We start from the raw sequence: 20120 nt of genomic DNA on the forward strand, positions 1-20120 counted from the left end.
GCCCACGATGTAAAATCGCCCCCCCTCAACACCTAGGTAATCTTCCCATCAACCCATCCCCCCACCCAACAAACCACCAGCCCAGCAATTCCCCCCCTCCACCGCTCCCTCCCTCACCCTCCCCGCCCAGCTCCTCAAATTCCTAAACGCCCTCGCCCCTTTCAAAAACTCGTCCCGCCCCCTCATCATCTCCCACCTCCCCAACTCAGCCATGTAATACCCCAACCCCTCCACCTTTTTATCCACCCCTTCTTCCTGCTCAGCAACAAAATGCACAAACAACCTCAACACCCCACCCGCATCATAAACCCCCGAAAACGCCAACCCCTCCCCTTTTCCTTCCCCCCTTTTCCTTTCCCCCGGTGCGTAACTCCTCAGCACAAACATCCCCCTCGCCCCATAAGCCCCATCCACCGCCACCGCAGCAACACCCCCCTTCCCCCCCCTCCCAACAACCTCGACAAAAAAGTTAGGCGCAACAGGTACCTCGTACCTCTTGGTCGCGATGACAAACTCTTCCTCCCGATCCCGAATAAGGTGTTCCAACTCTGCCGGTCGTACACCGTCGAAGCTGTACGGGGTGGGGGTTACGTCAGGGAGCGAGTTGACCGGTTTCATGGCGTTGAAGGGGATGTAGATCCTGTTTTGGGGGAAGGCGGGGACACACCCGGCGATGGTGTCCAGGACCCCATCGGGGAGGAGGCGGTCGTCTTGGGAGGGGGGGAGGGAAGATTTATGCTGGAAGGTGTCATATGCTTCTGAGGAAAAGGACGTGGTTGTGAGGGTCTGTATCGGGGTTGAGAGGTAAGTCAAAATTTTGTCAAGGTCGGACGGTGAGGGGGAGGAGGGGGAGGGGAGGTGGATTCGGTGGTCGAGGAGGTGTTGTTCTTGGAGGAGGGAGTAGATTGTGGTGGTACCAGGGCGGGGGGGCAGAGGGGAGCGGACTCGTCGGGGGGGAGGAGGAGGGCGGGTGGGTCGGAAGACGGAGGGGTGTAAGTCGCGGAGATATCGAGTTTCGATCGAGGGGAAGGTGAGTAATTGGCTTCGACTGCTGCTGGTGTGGACGCGAGCGATGGTCATGTTTCGCACCGCGCCGGGGGCTGGGAGGGAGGCTCTACGGTCGCGGTCGCGGAGGGACCAGCATAATCGTGGAAGCTGGGAGTAGTCGCTCCACAGGACGGGATAGTTTTCGTTGTTGTCGCCGATGGTGATTTTGGTGGGGCGTTGGTTGTCGTCGTCGTGGTCGTCGTCGTCGTCATCGTTTTCACGATGCCGCTTTGATCCGTGCGGTGGTGTTGTCATATTGAGTTGTAAGGTCTTGTCACTGTCGAAACTGACACGGGTAGAGACAAAAGACGGGAAAAGGCAGGGAGCGGGGAGCGGACCTGATGCGGTTTTCCACCCTTCCCATGGCCCATTTTATGGAAAAGACGGGAGCAGAGGTTGCACCTAACTGCACGCCACCGAGGAAGGAAAAGTGTCCAATGCTACACACAATCATCCGAAGCGAATCATGCCACTTCCATCCCATGGTTGGGTGTGTGACATGGTACATTTCGACTGGGCAGCAAAAGAATAACAAGGAAAATAGTTACACTGCATCTTTGGGTTAAGGTAAGGTAGGTTGACAGGTGTCATGACCTGTCATGGTGCCGCTGTGTTGCCCTTTTCCCGCCTTGAACTTGAGACATAGCACCGCTACTTACAACCTCAACCGAATCCTCTCAAACACATTCGGCGTCAACCTCACGCAAACCCCGGCCAACCGAAACAAACACTCCTGCGGATAGTAATTATACTCCATCGCCTCCCTTCCCCTCCCAAACCCAGTCCTATCCGCATACCTCCTCACCACCCTCCCCCACCACGCCCTAACCCCCCCATCCACCACCCCCTCAATCGAGTCCCTAAACACCACCCTTGGCGTGAACAGCTCCCCCCCAACCGTCCCATCACAAACCCCATCCCTCCCCAGGTTAGTATCACCCCCATTACACTCCCTCACCAACCCCCCGTCAATCAAGTCCATCAGCCCCGCCGCGACCCTCCCCTCGCTCGTCTCCATCGTATCCCTATCACTACCGCAGCTATACCCCCCATAATCCCAACCCCCAATCACCTGCCTGCCCAACAAACTCGCCGCGAAAGCAGTAGCCCAACCCTCGGAGAAAGCAAGCCCCTGCTCAACAGGACTACCTCCGCAGATAGTATGCGCCCCTCCCCTCCCGGGAATCCCCCCGGCAAGCGAGTACATGAAGTGATGGCCCAGCTCATGAGCAAAGTGATCCCCGCTCTGAGACCCAGCACTCCCCCAGATATCAATCTTGTTCTGTCCCGGGTAGTACCTCGACCAATCCATCGGGTACTGGATCCCCAGTTTGGGCACATCCCAGGCCCCGACCAACCGGTCAGCCGTTTGATGGATGGTGTTAAATTCGTTCCATAACCTGACCAGTTCCGGGCCAAACGAGTGAGGGATGATGGCATCGACTGTTACTTCGTTTGTGGGGGAGATTTTGTAGGGGAGGGGGAATTCTGTGCCCCCCGTCCGGCCGAGGTGGCTTGTCCCGCCTCGGAACTGGAGTTTGGTATTGTCAAAGGCGACCGAGATCAAGACGATGAATTGGTCCGAGGGGAGGGTGATTGTTTTGGTGGCGCGGCCGGCGGGGGAGAGGGTGAGGGAGGTGAAGCCGTAGGTTTGGCGGGAGTCGTCGGTGATGTCCTGGATGTAGATCCAGACTGTGGCGCCTGACATGGGGGGGTGGGTTGCGGGGGTGGTGGAGCGGTCTTCCCAGCGGACACGGAGGGTTACTTTGTAGGTTTCCTTCTCTCGGCGAGGGGGGTTGCCGTCGATAGGGTAGGGGAGGAGAAGAGGGATGTTTGGTGGGTTGGACAAGACGGGGGTGGGTTCGTCGGGGTAGTCGGGGCAGGAGCAGGTTCGGTTGAAGTCGGAGGGGCCGGGGAGAGGGATGGTGGGGATGGTTTGGTTACGGCGGTAGAGATCGAGGAGCCAGTTGTCCCTGTGTTGTTGCGGTGAGTAAGGGGTTTGTGAAGAAGAAAAGGGGTTGCGTACCAGTACTCTGCGGGTTCTGTGAACTGAACTGCCAGGTGTGCCTTGTCTTTCTTGTCAGGCACCACGGTGAGGTACACCAAGTCTTTCCCAATCATCCTAATGTCAAGCGTGCCATTGCTGTTTTGCTGGGGGGCCACCTCCACTGACAGCTCATAGGAGCTCCCAACAGTAGGATCCTCGAGATGGATCATTTCCTTCTGAGAAACTTCACTTGACACTACTTCCCCTGTAGCAACAACGGTAGGCTCAACATACTCAACCTGCACAGGTCTAATCCCAATCGAATAGGTGAGGTTCCTGCTGGCATAGTTCTTGCCCAATCGGGAAAAGGACAGGTCCAAGGGTAGATGAATCGATGAGCCAGTCTTGCCAGTGCCGATAAGTACCACTCTGGTGGGACGTGTAATCTTGACGCTGGCAGGTGGTTGTGCACGAACCGTAGTTTCGACGGCCTGTTCGCGTTCGGTAATGGATCCAATGACAATCCAGGCTATGAATAGACCTAGGAGGCCAATCAAGGCCAACGAGCGCTGTTGAAACATGGTGAGCTTGGCGATGATTGCCATGGAGCCTGCAGCGGTGCAACGCTGTCGGCTGCCGTTCTTATAGGTTTTCGTGTCATGCTGTCGTCGACGTTGGTAGCCGTGGTCTAGACTCTACTCTGGTTCTCTACAGCTCAGCCGCAGCAGACTTAGTTGGGCCGAAGCAGTGCGTGATAAGGAGAGGTGTCCAGTCTAGCTGTTTTGTGGTCGGTGTATGAGTGAGTCAGGCTGGTGGCAGCGAATCGAGAAGACATACGGTAATGGATGCCTGGAACAGGCTTAGGATATCTAGTCTTGCCACCAATGTCGTCTTCTCAAGGGCAAGTTGTTCACCCGCCTTTCGATTGCCATCAGCCCTACGCTAGCTTGTTCTGTTGAATATCGTCGGTGTTGGAACTGTGGCTGCATGATGGCTTCAGCTCGCGTATCTGATCCAATGGTTGATCCAACTAGACTCTGGACTCACCGGTTAGCAACAGGTGCGGCACGAATTAGCTGTTTCGTCCCAATCCCACACAGTACTCATGAGAAAGGAAGATAGTGTTGAAAATTAAGTAGGTATATTGCCTGCGGTACGTGCTGGGGTGGGGTGGGGTATCCAAAAAAGCAACAATCATCCTCTCCTTCCTTTACATATCTCGTAAACTTCTTCCAATCGAAAGCCCAGAATTTCATAAGAGAATCAAAAAGGTAAGCAAGCTCAAGGCCACCGTCATCCCGCCAGAGCCTTTCAATATCCCAGCAAGGTTCTGTTGCAGTTGGCTAGGAGCCGCCTGGCTAGCTACCACCTGCCCAGTAGATGCCAGGACCCTCTTTCCAGTGTTGTATTGAATGTTGTAAACAGGCGCAGTCATTAATTCGGCCGGTGTCCCCAATCCGTTCGGGCACTGCGCTTGGTTTGCTGCTGGCCAGTCCAGATTGCACGGTTCGTCGTGTCCCCAAGAACAGATAGGATCCAAGATGTTGAAAAGAATGTGGTTCTTGCCGACCCAGGTATCCTTCTCAAGGCAGCTGGCGAGGAAGTTCATGCTGTTTGCCGCGCTCAAAGGAAGCTTGCCGTCTGGTGTATGGATCAAGTCGGAGCATTCAGAAGCTGCCAATTCCTCATACTCCATGGGCGTCTCGCCGCCAGCTGTTGGCTTCTCTGTCGCCGAATAGCCCGAGTACAGATAATTCCAAGCGTCGTAGCTGACATCGTATGCGCCCTCGCTCTGATCGATGCGCAAAAGTTTGACCTTCCTCCCCTCATAACTGAGCGAAATGCAGATGTTGTTGCAGTCAACTGAGCCAGGCCAGTAGGCGATGCGATTGGTGTCCACCTTGCAGCCCAAAACTCCAACTGAAGAAGAATAACTCTCGTGAGGTGTCGCCCAAACGGTGCCTTTGGCCGCGCGCGCTGTTGTGGCGGCGGCGATGAGAAGCGAAGAGAATTGAATGGCTTGGCGCATCATGGCGACTAATGAATGTGAATCTGTGAAAAGGAGCGTAGGTTTGTTTGTATAGAGTGTACTAAGTATGTACTGTGTGTGTAAGTGCTGGTTAAAAGAATGTGGTTGCATGTATCATGGTCAAGAATGAAGCGAATGTCAAGCCAACATGGCGGCAGATTGTCACCAGCTCAAGCAGCAAAAAGCGACGATGAGAACTGAAGGTTCCGCGCCCACGTCAAACTCACGAGAGAGAAAAGAAGAAGGACACGCGCTGGGCCGCTGGCGGCGTCAGGAACCAAAAGCCAACGCCCTCACTGAGACTCTGAGAGATTAAAGTCGACCGTTTGGGATTAGGCTTAGGATTGTGGAGTGCGCTAATTGGCCCAACGGCGACAAGCGAGATCCACAGGGGTTCATCCCCCCCCCCGGACATTGGATGGGGCACGCGGGGATTGGCCCACATCTGCAAGTGATTCCGAGCAGCCGACAAGCAGTGGGTTAGGGTTCAGTGGAGGTTCAAACGATGCTCAGATCTCATCGGGAATGTCATTGGTGTTCCTCCTTCGTTCTTCGAGTCTCCTTGGAAGTGGCGGCACCGATACAACCTCAGTTGCCTCCATATCCCCCCCCCGGAATGAGTAGGTGAAGGTCCAACCCGAACCTGCACCCCCATGTTCGCCTTTGGTGTTGGCCACCACAATCCCGCTCGACATGTTGGGATACTTGCGCAGCATTCTGGCAACAACATCCTCTGCGGCATCCTGTGGGCTCATCCCCTGTCTCAAGTTCTCGATAGCCTGGTAGCAAGGCAAGAAGCGCATCATAATATCGCCGTCCCCGGTGGCTCCGCATCCACCAACATCACCGTCAACATAAGACCCGCTCCCGACAATCGGGCCATCTCCAACTCTTCCAGGGACTTTGTGTGAAGCCCCGTTGGTCGATGTTCCCGCGGCCATAATCCCTGATTCATGGATCACAACCATGGATATAGTGTCATGCGACACAGCGCCCTTGTCCTCCATCACCGATCTCGCCAGTGTCTGCTGATCAATCCCAGGCAACGGCGTATAGGGCCCACACGAAGTGCTCGGATCAGGCGCAACATTCAGCCTATAATTCGACTGGCAATTGGCCCTCTTCCAAGCCTCGCACTTCTCCTTGCTTGCCTCGGTCGTTAAATCCTGTTCCTTGAACCCATTCTCGATGGCAAAATTGGTAGCCAAATCTCCAACAAGAAGTGAATGCCTAGTGTGCTCCAGTACAGCACGTGCGACACCAATCGCGTCTTTGATCCTCCGCAAGCCGGCAACAGCACCGGTTTTCATGGATGTGCCATCCATGACCATGGCATCAAGAGTGGTCTCGCAGGACTCGTCCGGTGAGCCGCCATAGCCAACAGTGGTATCGCACTGGTTCTTCTCACATGTCGCACACCCAATCTCAACTGCATCCAAAGCGGACGTGTTTCTGTCGGCGATGAGGGCGAGATATGCCGCATCAGTGGCCGCTGTGAAAGCGCCGCCCCACGTGTTGATCACGAAGGGGAGCCCTGGGCTTCGGCTTGCAGAAACACATGTTGAAGCGGTCAAAAAGGCGAGAAACGAGAGCACCGCAGAGGCACGGGAATGAGGCCGGAGCACCATGGCAAAATTGCGAGGTGCAAAAGAATGAGGAGTAGCCCAAACTCAAATTCGGGGGAGAGGTGAGTGATAAGGAACATCGAGTAAGGAAGGTGGTGCTGGATAAAATGGAGAGGTGGTCCGTGCCGCCCTTTGTCACCTGGCCACCAGCAAGAAAACAAGGCTCAGGGGGAGGACCCCTACCCTAACCCTGACATGCCTCCTTCATTGCCGACCACCACATCCAGAGCAAACCACGAGATCTGGAAAGAAATATGCACAGTCACAGCATGTCAGCCATAGTTTAATCAGACCCTTGTTGGTAAAAACTAACAAGACAGTGACAGCAGTCTCTCGCCATGACTAAGAACAACAAACAACGTGTCCTAACCCACTCGAACTTCCGTGCGGGCTTCTCCATGTTCCGCGCTCCAACCTCATCCCAAACCCCCTCACCAAATCTGAACCCCCACCTAACAAGACAGCAAAACCCAAACCACAAACAAAAACCAACAAAGCCATCACAATATTGGAATGAGCCACCTCCTTGTGGCCATGCACGAGCGCCATGCAACTCTCTGCCTCCTGCAAGAAGTGGGCCACGGTGTCGTTGAACGCCTCGGCGTGCGGGTGATCAGTGTTGAAGGTCATCAAGTGGGCGGGAAGGGCTAGTTTGTCGGCGAGGGTATGCATTCTGGCAAGCTTTTCGTTGAGGAGGTCGTTGAAGGGGGCGGTTGTGGATTCCTGGGTGGAAATTGGGAGGTTAAGTTGGTTGTGGCAAAAGGGCAGATAGGTGGAGGGTGGCGAATCTTGAAGACTAGAGGGTTTGAGGTGTTGCGTTGGTTGGTGGTGGCGGGGGAGTCAGCCTGGAGATGGTTAGCATGGAAGCTGGACAGCGATGACGGGGAATGGGCTGGGCCGGGAAGAGACTTGCCATGTTGTGACTTCTATTCACTGTTCGATGATAAAAATAATGTAAATGGAAAGCAGAAGCTTTCAGGTTGGTATAGTGGTAAGAATTGCCGTGAAAGAATGATGGCCGCAAACGAATGACGGTCGTAAAAGAAATGCTGACCGTAAGAGAATAATGGCTGTAATCTGTAAAGAAAGGCTCAAGGTGGTGAATATACCTTAAGCGAGAAAACGAGAACAAGAAGAGTCACAGTAGCTCACGAGGTCAGATCCAAGGCAGTTGTTGTGCTGAATCTGTAATTGTTTTCGCCGGTTGTTTTGGGTGTCGGCAGATAATAGAAGAAAATGAGTGGGCACTGACAGTGCAAATACACTGGGCCCTGATGGTTGCATGTGAAGACAGGTTGCCAGTGGTAAGAGAGCATACCTAAAGGTTAGTAAGGTATCTTGGAGAACCAGGCATATCTGTTCCGGATATTACAGAGCTAATGTACCTAAATCATAGGCACATCACTCCGAACGCTTTGCCTTCGGCTTGGAACCTAGTTGAACCGAAGATATGTGTTGTTACCTACTGTCTTATTATGAGAGTCAGTATATAAGGATATCAGAACACAATTTTACACATAACCGAACAGCCACGATTACTCCTCCCAAAGCTTCTTAGTAATCTTTCATTTAATAATACTAACACTGCCGATAACCCATCACTTGTTCATGTACAGAGCACTCCTGCCGAAAGTCCAGTCTTAGAGCCCCGAGAAGTGGCACTGACTTGGTTGTCATCTTCCTAGCTGAGCAGTTCTGACTCTAATCTCCATGTGATTACATCTGTGTGTTTGTATCCTGCAATCGAGAGCAATATGGACTGGAACCCATGACTTTACGAATGGGTCATGTTTCACGACAGGGTGCTAGTCACTTGGTTTCTGAGTCAACCCCTCACGAGCAAGTTGCACCATACCATAGGAAAGAGTATATAGCTCGCAAGTTAACGCTGTGTATCGTATCTAATCTTTGAATGAGTAGCATCAGTAAACGAGTTACCGATAGAGTATTTCATCAAATCGAAGGAAACAGACACAGTGAACAACTGGACGTACATGAAAACAACATTTGAAGACATGTGGGGTGCTCCAATATTGACTCCTATCGCATGCTGAGCTGAGCCCTCATGACATTCAACACCCAGTTGGACGTCAGGGGCCATCATCCTAGCATTCCAGAATAGTGAATTTTCCCTTTTGTTGCCTTCTCCTGGCCCCCGCTAACCTTCCCCATGTGGGTTACCTACCATGAGAGCTCCAATCACAACTTGAGGTCCCAGACGGCCTTTTTCAATTCCATTTCCTTCCTACCTACCTTTAGTACCATAATCACCTTCGATTACCTCGAGATTTCAGTATCACCCATTTCAATCTCGACTCACCTGTGGCCTATCCAAAATGGTAAATGCCGGTGGTGTACCTCCGCAGAAGAGGTCAGTATTCGCTCATTTATCTTGAAAGGATCACCATCAAATAATTCGCGAGATCTTCGACCTTATCCTCGAGAATAAGATGTCAACGCTCGACTCAGAGTCTTTGGAGCTCATGCTCGTCTTTCTAGACCATGAGTTCGAACAAATGGACAACGCCATTATCGAAGTCGAGAACGACAAAGAGCGATGTCAGGTGCAGGTTCTCGAGGGATTCTGCATCAGAAGGCCGGGTGTGGGCATCGATGAGCAGCGGATCAAGAGAACGCAGTAAGAAATTAGAGTCCATCACGGCATGCAACATACACTTCCGTCGAAGTACAGTTTAATATCCTTGATGGCGCAAGCGAGAGGTACCGCAAAACCGCCGAAGAAGCTAGGAAGCGGTTGGAGGAGGAAGAGAGAGCTTCAACGCAAAAAGGAAATGCTGGAGGTTGCTCACCGGATTTGCGACAAGGTAGTCAACGTCGAACATTTGATCCATATTCTGCACAACAAGACTCAAGACAGGAAGGCTTAAATTCTCAGACGTCCGGCATAAGACAGCAGTTGTTTGAGGGCATGGGGAGGGTTTCTACTTTTGTACAGAATACAACCAAGACAGGGAGAGGACAAGGCAGAGTGAGGCATGATACTCAGGTATAGATGCGAATAGGGAAGAGATATACAACCAGTAAAATCCTGAAACCATGGCCTTGTTGTGAGCTATCCCAGTGAATGATGTCGTCGATGTGTCGATGTTGTGCCTGAAAGGGTAAGGCGCAATGCGGGTCTGGGCCAAGCTGCATGGATCCGGGGCCAAAAGTGGCGCTTTAATCCTTGACCTCTGTCTCCACCTTCCAAAGCCCCATCGCAGTCGCGTCAATCCGACGCGTTTATCAGAACCTCTCATCACTCATCATTTTTCACTTGCGCAAATCATTCAGTCGACAACATGGCGCCAAAGAAGGTGGCAGACAAGACAATTGCCGCCGAGCTGACCAGTGTGGTCGACCAAATCTACAATGGTCCCGACCGCGACAAGCTCTCCGTCAATTACGCCCGCGAACTGGTCGAGGAGAAACTTGGTCTGGACGAGGGCTTCTTGAAAGAGGGCCAGTGGAAGGCCAGGAGCAAAGAAATCATTCGCGCCGCTTTGGTAACTTTCTTAAATCCCAGCAGACAATGATGAGGGCATTACTGACCTTGCATCTGCGATTTTTAGGAAGCGCTTGAGAATGCCGAATCCGAACCTGAACTCTCCCCTCAGCCCCCGAAGCGCAGGGCGAAGCAGCAGCCAAAAAACGGTGCCCCCGCCAAGCGAGCAAAGAAAAGCCCCTCCCCCGCCCCAGAGGCAGACGTGCCTTCTGAGTCCGGCGACGTCGACGATGCCAGTGAAGCCTCGGAACAGCCAGCCAAGAAACGGAAGCTCGCGAAGCCGTCCAAGAAGAGGAGGGTAGTTTCGGACGACGATGATGAAGCCAGCGACGCAAGCGCTAAGGAACCAGAACCTGCCAAGAAGAAAGCTCAGAAAGACAGGGAAGAGGTGCCTGCAAAAGGCGATGCGACAGTCACAGCGAAGGACGATTCGAGTGAGCTCTCTGAAATTAAGAGTGTGCCGGAGAGCGCCGACAAGATTCCAGACAGCGACGACGAATTGTCCGACGTGATCGACGAACCGCCGAAAAAGAAACAAAAAGCACAAGCCAAGCCCAAGGCAGCCGAGAAGCCTAAACCTGTGGTTGTCGCAAAAGAGGATGGCAATGAGTCCTCTAGTTCCCTCTCATCTGTTATCGATGATGAACCTCCAATCAAGCGCAAGGGAAAGGGCTCCGCAGCACCGAAAGCCCCAGCAGCGCGTAAGACCAAGGCGGCAGCTACCGAGGCCTCACCGGATGAAGCTACGATCAAGCAACTGCAGGGTCAACTTTTAAAGTGCGGCGTCCGTAAAGTCTGGGCGTTTGAGTTCAAGAAAGGCGGACAGACGACACCCAAGGCCAAGATCAACCGTCTCAAGGAGATGCTTGCTGAAATCGGAATGACTGGTCGCTTTTCAGAGGCCAGAGCTAAGGAGATTAAGATGCAGCGGGAGTTGATGGCTGACCTGGACGCTGTTAAGCAGTGGGACCAGACCTTTGGTGTTGCTGATGGCGGCCGGCGTTCGAGGCGAGGCGCTCCTGTCAAGAGCTTCAGGGAGCCTAGCATCAGTGGCGATGATGAGGCTGAGAAGGATGATCAGGAAGATGAAGATGGTGAGGAGAGCGACGAGGAGGTCAGCGATGCTGCCGAGTCCAGTGAGTCCAGCGATGACAATGGCACAAGCGAGGACAGTGAGGAGGAGGAGAAGCCAAAGAAAGGCAAGGGAAAGGGGGCCACCAAACGAAGGGCTGTATCCGACGAGGAGAGTGACTCGGACTAAGTGGCAGGCAGCTTCGGCTTGATGTTGTGGGCGGTTTCTGATTGGCAATTTGATGCTTGTGGGCGTGTCTTGTGTTTGACTGTCGGCTGTTTGCTCTTAACTTTTGCATTTGTAAGATACCCTTGCAGCATGGGACGGAACTAATGTGTATACACTTTCGGAATATTTGTATTGTTATTTGCTCATCTAAGAAGCTTCTGACGGCTATCTTCGTCGATCAATTTGCAGCCTTTGGCGATAATAGCACCGCGAGACTTCTGTCAACCTTCAACTGGGCGGAGCGGTACATTACATCATGACCTCTAATTCTCCCCATAACAGCATCAAACAACTCAAAGTCGCTTTGGCGGAGTGGTTAACGCGCGGCCCTGCTATCTCTCAGCATAGGCCGTTTCTTCGGAAGCGTAGGTTCGAATCCTGCAGGCGACGTCTTCTTTTTGCCCTGTTCTCCTCTTCAACTCTTCATCAACTCCACAGTTCATTATGACAACTGGCGTTGGTTATGGTACGTATCCACAAGGGACGATCTATTTTTAGCTTTCCGGCCGACGCAATGATGTCTGGATGTCTCAAAGTCCAGGTTGAGCATATTATAACTAAGAGAAACAAATGGGGAGATCGAGTAGTGAATACAGTCTTGTACATGCTCTCAAGGTGTGAGTTACATGGCGGTCTGGGAACTTTTGACACTGGCTCATCGCATGGAGAATGGGAATGTGGGGTCTTTCATGAATCGTTTATTCTTTGGGCGATCAAGCTAAGTACGGCAACAGAACCAAGGTATATGACTGCGTTGTAGAACTGGGTAAAAGTTTAGCTGAGAATTACGAATCTGCAAGGAAAAGAAGAGGACGCACTGCTCGACGGGAGACATCTCGCTCCTCGTTCTCAGTCCTGGCTTCGATGAAGAGCCGTCGAAGATTGGGAAAGTTTGCCTGTGACCGGGTTAGAAGGGGTTGACTGAGACAAGAGTAAAACTTCGCCATACCATTTGGAGCAACAACAGATGATATGCTACAAGACAGCAGTTGACTTGGTGAAAAATTGACAAGATAGTTTGGTTGATGTTGCCCTGGATGTAGTCGTTGATGAGTTACTACTGAGCCGTCAGCAGCCAATTGTCAATTGACAGGGGAGCTCTTGACCCCACATTGAGTGCAAGACACCCCACCCTCTGTGGCTGGAGCTGCCTGATTTCCTGAAACCAAGAGCTAGAGGCCTTGCCAAGCCACAACTCCAGCCTCGAACAGCGCAGCGGGACAGGGCCAGAACTTGGGAGACGCTGACGAGCACCCTGTCCACTGCATATCGCAATCCACACCCATTGCCGCCCACGACAAGACATCCTGGCACGCTGCCTGCTTCTCCCTCCTCAACCACCGAGAATCGCGGGCCGCCATCTACGCACTGTCGGCGCATGTTAAGCCTCCACACCTACTGAACGGACAAATCTGTCCTTTGTCACCCCTCAACGATTGACCGCCTCTCATCGCCTACTATCCCGTACCTTACTCCACGAACGCCCCTCGCCCCTGACGGCGCCTGTCCCATCATACAGTCCAGACATGTCGAATGCCGTGAACCGGATACGCGGGGCCCTCGCACCCCCGCGGAAGGGCGAGACGTTCGAGTTGCGCGCTGGGCTGGTTTCCCAGTATGCTCACGAGCGCAAGGAGGCAATCCAGAAGACCATCATGGCCATGACGCTTGGCAAGGATGTGTCTGCTCTGTTCCCCGATGTCCTCAAGAATATCGCAACATCGGATCTGGACCAGAAGAAGCTGGTGTACTTATACCTGATGTGAGTCTCTTTGGTGTCTGGGGCTACAAACAATGAAGGGCTTGGACTGATAAGGAGTCAGGAACTACGCCAAGTCCCACCCGGACCTGTGCATTCTCGCCGTCAACACATTCGTACAAGACTCCGAAGACCCGAACCCCCTAATCCGGGCCCTCGCTATCCGAACAATGGGCTGCGTTCGCGTTGATAAGATGGTGGACTACATGGAGGAACCGCTGCGCAAGACCCTTAGAGACGAATCGCCCTACGTTCGCAAGACCGCTGCCATTTGCGTTGCCAAGCTTTTCGATTTGAACCCAACCATGTGCATAGAGAACGGATTTCTCGAGACTCTGCAGGAGTTGATTGGAGACCCCAACCCCATGGTGGTTGCCAACTCGGTCCAGGCACTTTCCGAGATCAGCGAGACAGCCCCTGAAACGAGGGCCCTCATCATCACACCTGCCACCTTGAAAAAACTTCTCATGGCGTTGAACGAGTGCACGGAATGGGGCAGAGTTACAATTCTGACGACCTTGGCCGATTATCCTGCATCCGATGTTAAGGAGTCAGAGCACATCTGTGAAAGGGTCACCCCCCAGTTCCAACACGTCAACCCCAGCGTTGTCTTGGCTGCCGTCAAGGTTGTTTTCATCCACATGAGGATGCTCAGTCCAGAGTTGGTCAGACAATATCTCAAGAAAATGGCTCCTCCTTTAGGTTTGTGCTCCGCGGCTGCTGTGTAGGTCTTCGTTTACTGACATGAATAACCCTCAGTTACACTCGTTTCCTCCGCCCCGGAGGTCCAGTATGTTGCCCTGCGAAATATCGACCTTCTTTTACAAGCAAAGCCCGACATTCTCAGCAAGGAATTGAGGGTATTCTTCTGCAAATACAACGACCCCCCCTATGTCAAGCTCCAAAAACTCGAAATCATGGTCAGGATTGCGAACGAGAAGAACTATGAGCAGCTCCTTTCGGAACTGAAGGAATACGCCTTGGAAGTGGATATGGACTTTGTGAAGAGGGCAGTCAAGGCCATTGGTCAGGTCGCCATCAAGATTGAGGCGGCCAGCGAGAAGTGCGTTGCGGCCCTTCAGGACCTGATCTCGACAAAGGTCAATTACGTGGTCCAAGAGGTTATTGTTGTCATCAAGGACATTCTCCGGAAATATCCAGGATACGAGGGTGTCATTCCAACTCTTTGCAAGTACATCGATGAGCTGGATGAGCCAACAGCACGCGGATCCTTGATCTGGATTGTTGGAGAGTATGCGGAAAAGATCAACAATGCGGACGAAATTCTATCAGGATTCGTTGACGTCTTTGAGGAGGAGTTTACACAGACACAGTTGCAGATTCTCACAGCTGTGGTGAAGTTGTTCCTCAAGAAGCCCAGTAACAACCAGGGCCTGGTGCAAAAGGTGCTGCAGGTGGCAACAGGGGATAGCGACAACCCTGATATTCGGGACCGCGCTTATATCTACTGGCGTCTTCTTTCGGGTGATCTCGATGTTGCCAAGGTTTGTTTTGTTTACATCCACCCTACCCCTTTTTAGGATGCGGTTCTAACGAAAATCTAGAACATCATTCTCTCGCAAAAACCAGCAATCACCACGACTGTGACCAGCTTGCCACCAGTTCTTCTCGAGCAGCTCCTCAGCGAGCTTTCGACCCTCGCCTCTGTGTACCACAAGCCACCCGAGTCGTTCGTTGGCAAGGGGCGTTATGGTGCCGAGGCCATCCAGCGCGCTGCCATCCAAGAGCAACGGCAAAACCTGGCAGAGAACCCCATCGCTGCCTCTGTTGCCGCCGCGGCATCTAATGGCACGGCAGGCGGCTCTCAAAACAATATTGAGAACCTTCTTGACATTGACTTTGATGGCGCCGCCCCGGCTGCGGAATCCACTCCGGATCGGGTGGCTAGTCCCATGTCACCCGGTGGTCCTAGTGCGCCTCCGCCCAGCGGTGGTATGGCTGACATCATGGGCTTGTTTGATGCGCCACCGCCCACGACGACTTCGCCGGCTCCTGGGGCTGCGCCTGGTATGGGTGGGGGGATGAATGATCTGATGAGTGGCTTTGCGGGTATGGATCTTAGTGGGAATAGTGCCCCGCCACCACCCGGGCAGCAGTTGGGTCATAAGCCGGTGGAACAGAAGGCTACGAGTGGAAATGATGATTTGCTGGGCTTGTTTTAAGGGCTTGGAGTTGGGGGGGATTGAGAAGCGAGTTTATTGTAGACGTTTGAACGGGTAATATTTTGGGTTTGAGAGTGGTGAAAAATGAATAGATGAACCAGTTTCTGTGTGAATGTTTTGTGTGGCATTCGATGTGAACATGGTGAAGTGATCACTGATGTATAATTTTGGACAACAGTGCTCTACATTTCGGGCCCTTGTCAGCTCACCCCCTGTGTCTCACAACATTCCCTGGAGCATGCAGGATGTTGACTGGACCCTTGAACCCTGGAATTGGACATCAGGCATCGGGAATCGACTACAACGCCAACCGATGCTCAAGTGGAACGCGGTGTCAAGAGTCGCGACGCTGACTGCAAGCATTCGTTTCGAAGCGCTTGAGCTTTTGGCCCGCGAGCGAGGCTGGCTGCTCGCACTCCCTTTCTCGCTTCTCTTACCCAATTGCTGGCCCAGGGCCATTCTCTCTCCCTCTAACAATGACGGAAGGGTACAACCCCTACAGCAATGCGCGTTTTCATCCCGCGCTAAGAGGACATTGCCTCTTGTCTCCCGTCACTCTATCCTCTGACCAAATCTGCGCGTGACGAATTGCTTCCAGGAAGCCATGCCTCACGCGCGCCCTGGCATGGCTATTCTCAGAGCGGTACGCTTAATGGAGCCAAGGCTGTGAGCAGGCGTTGCTGTGAGCAATAGCAGCGCGGGCAGGCGTATTGTTGGTTGTAAGCTGTTGTGGGGGTGTGTTTGGTTTGAGGGGATTTGTGAATGGTTAACTTTCGTGTCTAAGGGAAGTGTAGTTGGATTGTGACTTGAACTTGAGCACCAACGATCAAGGGTCGCAGGGTGAGGTGTGGTGCAAGAAACATTGCAAGAGTAAGAGAGATCAAGATCGATGCCCTTCCCCGAGCAAATATTTGTCTCGGAGCGGCAAGTTGACCCACGTGATTGAGATCGAAGGTGTCGTTATGTCGGCCAATCATGCGATGCAGGTTTGTGAGTTGGGGTTGGTTGAGTGGAAGGAGCTGAGCTCGCTTTGGCAGCGTCTTGAATCCGCCCCGCCGACAGCCTAATTGTTGCCTACCTTGCCACTCCAGTATATGATCTTGTCCATTTGGCAATTTTGAATCAACAACTTAGAAGAGAGCAAAAAATCACGGCCAGGAACAGGATACCATTTCCCATCATTGTTGCCATGGAGAGTGCCCAGTCGACTGAATGGAGAAGCCGTAAACGACCATACTCATCATCGGGGCCAGGCAGTGACGACGCGCCAGATCATAATGACCAGGGTTTACCTTTGGTTCGACGACGGGTGCTTTCCGGGTCAGACTCGGATAGCTCTGGAGAAAAGGACCGTGTTTATGACAACGACTGTGAGATGCAGGATGTGCCGGCTGAAGGGGAACCTTCAGTCCTGGCAACCTGCCTTGGCATGGTCAGCCCTGGACTTTGACGCGTTCTTGAAGGTTATACTGATTCTTTCTCCTGGCAATAGCTAGTATTAGAGCAACCGCACCTACATCGTCTAAGTACCGAGCAGAGGGAATTTGGAGTGAGCTTCACGGGCTTCGGCAACACCTACACTATTTATTCAGAGGCGTCAGGCGAGTATTGCGGTCTTCTCGACTCGGAGGCAGCTGAATGTGTGCAGGTCCTCGAAAGAATATGTGGTCTTCATTTTGAAGCATCTATGAATCGACGTTCCAAGAAACTCAAATTCTTGCTCTTCGGCGATATAGAGGAAGCTCAAGATATTGGGAATACGCTGGCATCTAGCAGCCTTTTCCTACAACACCCGAGCACGGAAGATTACCAAGGGACGAGTTACTTCAATCCTCATTATCTCACCAGACCAGGCCTCACTTTTCAGGAAGCTATTGAGACCTTGAACCAACAAGTTCACCTCAGCAAGCAGCTGACATTGACTGAGAAATCTGAAATTGCTACAGTTTTGGACCAAGCAGCTGGACCAACAATCTTCTCCGAGGTGCAGGTCAGCAATTGTATCAAGACCGAGTTGAAACCGTGAGCCACCTTGTGGCATTTGTCTTCGAATGCTGTGACTAACTGTTTGCCAGCCACCAGAAGAAGGCATTGGCTATGATGGTTGAAAAAGAGGCCGGGAATCTGTCTAACCCACAGTTTCCCTCACTTTGGGCCGCGACCTGCATGCTTGGCACTGAAGGTGTACCAATGTGAGTCGCAGGGTTCGTGGTGGTCTGTTTGACTTGACCTCTGGCTGACCTGTGATTCAGATACCAGGATACGGTCACTACAAGTACGCTGCGGTCCGACCCCCCGGTATGCCTTGGGGGAATTCTGGCTGATGTGAGTTACAACGTCATATATCTGAATTTGTGCTCTAACAGATGACTTCTCAAGGATATGGGCCTTGGGAAGACTTTGACGACACTCGCTCTCATTGCTGGGTCTATTGCAAGTGACCCTGACCCTGAACGTTCACCACGACCAAAAGCCAACAAGGGCCAGCCCTCAGCACAACCAGGCACTTTGGTGGTTGCACCCCTTTCAAGTAAGTGCGCCCTCACAGGGGTCAGAACCACTTGCTGATACGAACTAGCTTTGTCGAACTGGGAAGAGCAGATAAAAATGTAAGCATGCCTTTCCCGTATTTTCTGGACGGGGCTTACTAATAACTACATCAAAAGGCACCTTCGCCATCGTAGTGTGACATACCAAATATACCACGGCTCATCGAGATCAAAACACCACTCGAGCCTGCCAACTTACGACATTATTCTGACCACGTATGACACTCTGAAAGCCGATATCCGGTCCAACCGGTCTTCTGGTGTGGAGAAAAGCCCTCTTCATGATCTAGTATGGAAAAGGATCGTCCTCGACGAGGGTAACTGGCCCGCCCCTGGAGTTGCTTGCCACCAAACTTTCAACCACTAACAAGCATAACTACAGCACACGTTATCCGCAACCCAAATTCAAAGGTACACGAGGCTGTGTGTTATCTTCGCGCGAAGCACCGCTGGTGTCTCACAGGTACCCCGATACAAAACCGAGTAGAGGATCTATGTTCGCTCCTAGGATTTCTCAGAGCTCACCCCTACGGAGAGCCTACCAAGTTTCGTACCGCAATCACGGATCTCATGGAGAATCGGGATGTTGAAGGGTATGAGAGACTCAGCCGTTTGTTTCAGGCGGTCTCCCTACGCAGGGTCAAGGACATGGACTCCCTTGATCTCCACTTGCCCAAACGGCACGACGTCGTTCGGCTTGTTGAGCTCGATGAGGAAGAGACCGCCCTCTACAACCTTGTCAAGAAATCCTCAGCCACCACATTCAAAGCAACTGGAACAGGTAGAGGCATCTTGCAAGTCATTCTTAGACTACGCCAAGTATCCAACCACGGGGCGGACCTGTTACCTTCCGAGATCCTAAACCGGCTGAAGACTGCTGACATCTCAGGTCTTCCCCCCTCTATTTTCGATACCAAGAGATGTGAAGTTTGCGGGGACATTGTTGGCCAGGGAATGGAAACATCGGAGCGCTTCTTAGGTTGTGGACATCCAGTCTGTACTGCATGTCTCCCTTTGAATCGACAAGATGATGACGATTGCGACCCTACCTGTCCAATTTGCAATGACTCAGCAATGGGTAAGGTCAAGTCCAAGCCATCTGGAAGAGAACTAGCGAAGTCCTATCGCCCTTCGTCAAAGGTTCGAGCCTTGCTTGTGCAACTCGACCTTGATAAAGCAAATATCACTACGGGCAGTGAGGATGTGCGCAAGAGGTAGGTACCGTTACAACCCCGAGACCTTTTGCGGCAAGTCTGACATTTTCACAGCGTAGTGTTTTCATGCTGGGCCAAGATGCTGGACCTGGTCGAGTTAGCGTTGCAACAAAGGGGCATTGCGTTTGCCAGAATCGATGGGACCAGGTCAGAGCAACAGCGAAGAAAGGCTCTTAAAGACTTCCGTGATACTCCATCTTGTACTGTGCTCCTAGCGACGTTGGGAAGTGCAGGTGTTGGGTGAGTTTGAAAGTTTCCTGCTTTCCCATCCTCAGAGTTCTAACCACGTGTCTCTCTCCCAACAGGTTGAACCTCACTGCTGCTAGCCAGGTGCACATTCTCGAGCCACAATGGAATCCAATGGTGGAGAGGCAAGCAGTAGACCGCATTCACAGACTTGGGCAGGTTCGGGAAGTAACTTGCTTCTACTATGTTGTGGATACGAGGGGTTCTGTTGAGCAGTACGTTCGCCGTATTCGCGAATCCAAGAATGTCCTTATCAGCATGTCCATGGATGGAACAGGCAGCCTGGTCGACGAAACTTCCCTTACACCTCTGAAGGTTGGTTGTGACTTTGGCATCAATCTCGACTTTGCTTGCTCTAACATTTCCCCTGATAGGAGTTTATGCAGGAAGTTCTTACGGACAGCTGAAAGGTTGGGAAAAGAAGACCGTGTGATTCTCACCGAACTTTCATCACCTTGCACATCAAATCGGCGCTCTTAAATACACACCTGACCACAGCTGGCATCGGTGGCAGCAAGCTGTGGCAGCCAATCATTGAAGAAAGGAGCTGGAACCCCTCACTCCTCTCGGGCGGCCTCAGCTCGGACTGCTGCCTCGCAGTCACCCTGTGCCAAGAACACAGCACTCTTCCTGCGTACTACTTTCTCGTCCAGCTATCATGATGTACAACACAAAT

General features: G+C 52.4%; 9 protein-coding genes and 1 non-coding gene across 10 annotated transcripts; 5 read left to right on the forward strand and 5 right to left on the reverse strand.

Moving 5' to 3' along the window:
* Positions 1–48: 48 nt before the first annotated feature.
* Positions 49–1302, reverse strand: QC764_500710 (uncharacterized protein; the record flags this gene model as incomplete). Its single annotated transcript, XM_062947336.1, has 1 exon — positions 49–1302. One exon carries the CDS (start codon positions 1300–1302, stop codon positions 49–51), a length of 1254 nt encoding a protein of 417 aa, XP_062798635.1.
* Positions 1303–1702: 400 nt separating this feature from the next.
* On the reverse strand, positions 1703–3639 carry QC764_500700 (uncharacterized protein; the record flags this gene model as incomplete). Its single annotated transcript, XM_062947335.1, has 2 exons — positions 1703–3020; positions 3074–3639. 2 exons carry the CDS (start codon positions 3637–3639, stop codon positions 1703–1705), a joined length of 1884 nt encoding a protein of 627 aa, XP_062798636.1.
* A 103-nt stretch (positions 3640–3742) lies between these two features.
* On the reverse strand, positions 3743–4141 carry QC764_0075180 (uncharacterized protein; the record flags this gene model as incomplete). Its single annotated transcript, XM_062940693.1, has 3 exons — positions 3743–3811; positions 3872–3976; positions 4133–4141. The coding sequence occupies 3 exons, from the start codon at positions 4139–4141 to the stop codon at positions 3743–3745; spliced, it is 183 nt and encodes a 60-aa protein (XP_062798637.1).
* Positions 4142–4286: 145 nt separating this feature from the next.
* Positions 4287–5066, reverse strand: QC764_500690 (uncharacterized protein; the record flags this gene model as incomplete). Its single annotated transcript, XM_062947334.1, has 1 exon — positions 4287–5066. The coding sequence occupies one exon, from the start codon at positions 5064–5066 to the stop codon at positions 4287–4289; it is 780 nt and encodes a 259-aa protein (XP_062798638.1).
* A 506-nt stretch (positions 5067–5572) lies between these two features.
* On the reverse strand, positions 5573–6691 carry QC764_500680 (uncharacterized protein; the record flags this gene model as incomplete). Its single annotated transcript, XM_062947333.1, has 1 exon — positions 5573–6691. One exon carries the CDS (start codon positions 6689–6691, stop codon positions 5573–5575), a length of 1119 nt encoding a protein of 372 aa, XP_062798639.1.
* A 1920-nt stretch (positions 6692–8611) lies between these two features.
* QC764_0075210 (uncharacterized protein) lies at positions 8612–9728 on the forward strand. Its single transcript, XM_062940694.1, has 3 exons — positions 8612–8809; positions 8880–9326; positions 9381–9728. Exons 2-3 carry the CDS (start codon positions 9139–9141, stop codon positions 9574–9576), a joined length of 384 nt encoding a protein of 127 aa, XP_062798640.1. The 5' UTR covers positions 8612–8809; positions 8880–9138; the 3' UTR covers positions 9577–9728.
* A 220-nt stretch (positions 9729–9948) lies between these two features.
* On the forward strand, positions 9949–11589 carry QC764_500670 (uncharacterized protein). The gene is made up of 2 exons (XM_062947332.1): positions 9949–10194; positions 10261–11589. The coding sequence occupies exons 1-2, from the start codon at positions 9991–9993 to the stop codon at positions 11452–11454; spliced, it is 1398 nt and encodes a 465-aa protein (XP_062798641.1). The 5' UTR covers positions 9949–9990; the 3' UTR covers positions 11455–11589.
* A 202-nt stretch (positions 11590–11791) lies between these two features.
* Positions 11792–11883, forward strand: QC764_0075230. The gene has a single exon. It is a non-coding gene; the product is annotated as a tRNA-Ser (tRNA).
* A 755-nt stretch (positions 11884–12638) lies between these two features.
* APL2 (beta-adaptin) lies at positions 12639–15597 on the forward strand. Its single transcript, XM_062947331.1, has 4 exons — positions 12639–13255; positions 13317–13954; positions 14012–14757; positions 14818–15597. The coding sequence occupies exons 1-4, from the start codon at positions 13020–13022 to the stop codon at positions 15433–15435; spliced, it is 2238 nt and encodes a 745-aa protein (XP_062798642.1). The 5' UTR covers positions 12639–13019; the 3' UTR covers positions 15436–15597.
* An 886-nt stretch (positions 15598–16483) lies between these two features.
* QC764_500650 (uncharacterized protein) lies at positions 16484–19851 on the forward strand (the record flags this gene model as incomplete). The annotated part of the gene is made up of 11 exons (XM_062947330.1): positions 16484–16867; positions 16928–17457; positions 17511–17627; positions 17688–17760; positions 17815–17965; positions 18014–18044; positions 18102–18301; positions 18367–19198; positions 19253–19438; positions 19504–19759; positions 19819–19851. The coding sequence occupies exons 1-11, from the start codon at positions 16625–16627 to the stop codon at positions 19849–19851; spliced, it is 2652 nt and encodes an 883-aa protein (XP_062798643.1). The 5' UTR covers positions 16484–16624.
* Positions 19852–20120: the final 269 nt, after the last annotated feature.

Source organism: Podospora pseudoanserina, chromosome 5, assembly GCF_035222485.1.
Source record: "Podospora pseudoanserina strain CBS 124.78 chromosome 5, whole genome shotgun sequence".
Taxonomy (NCBI): Eukaryota; Fungi; Ascomycota; class Sordariomycetes; order Sordariales; family Podosporaceae; genus Podospora; species Podospora pseudoanserina.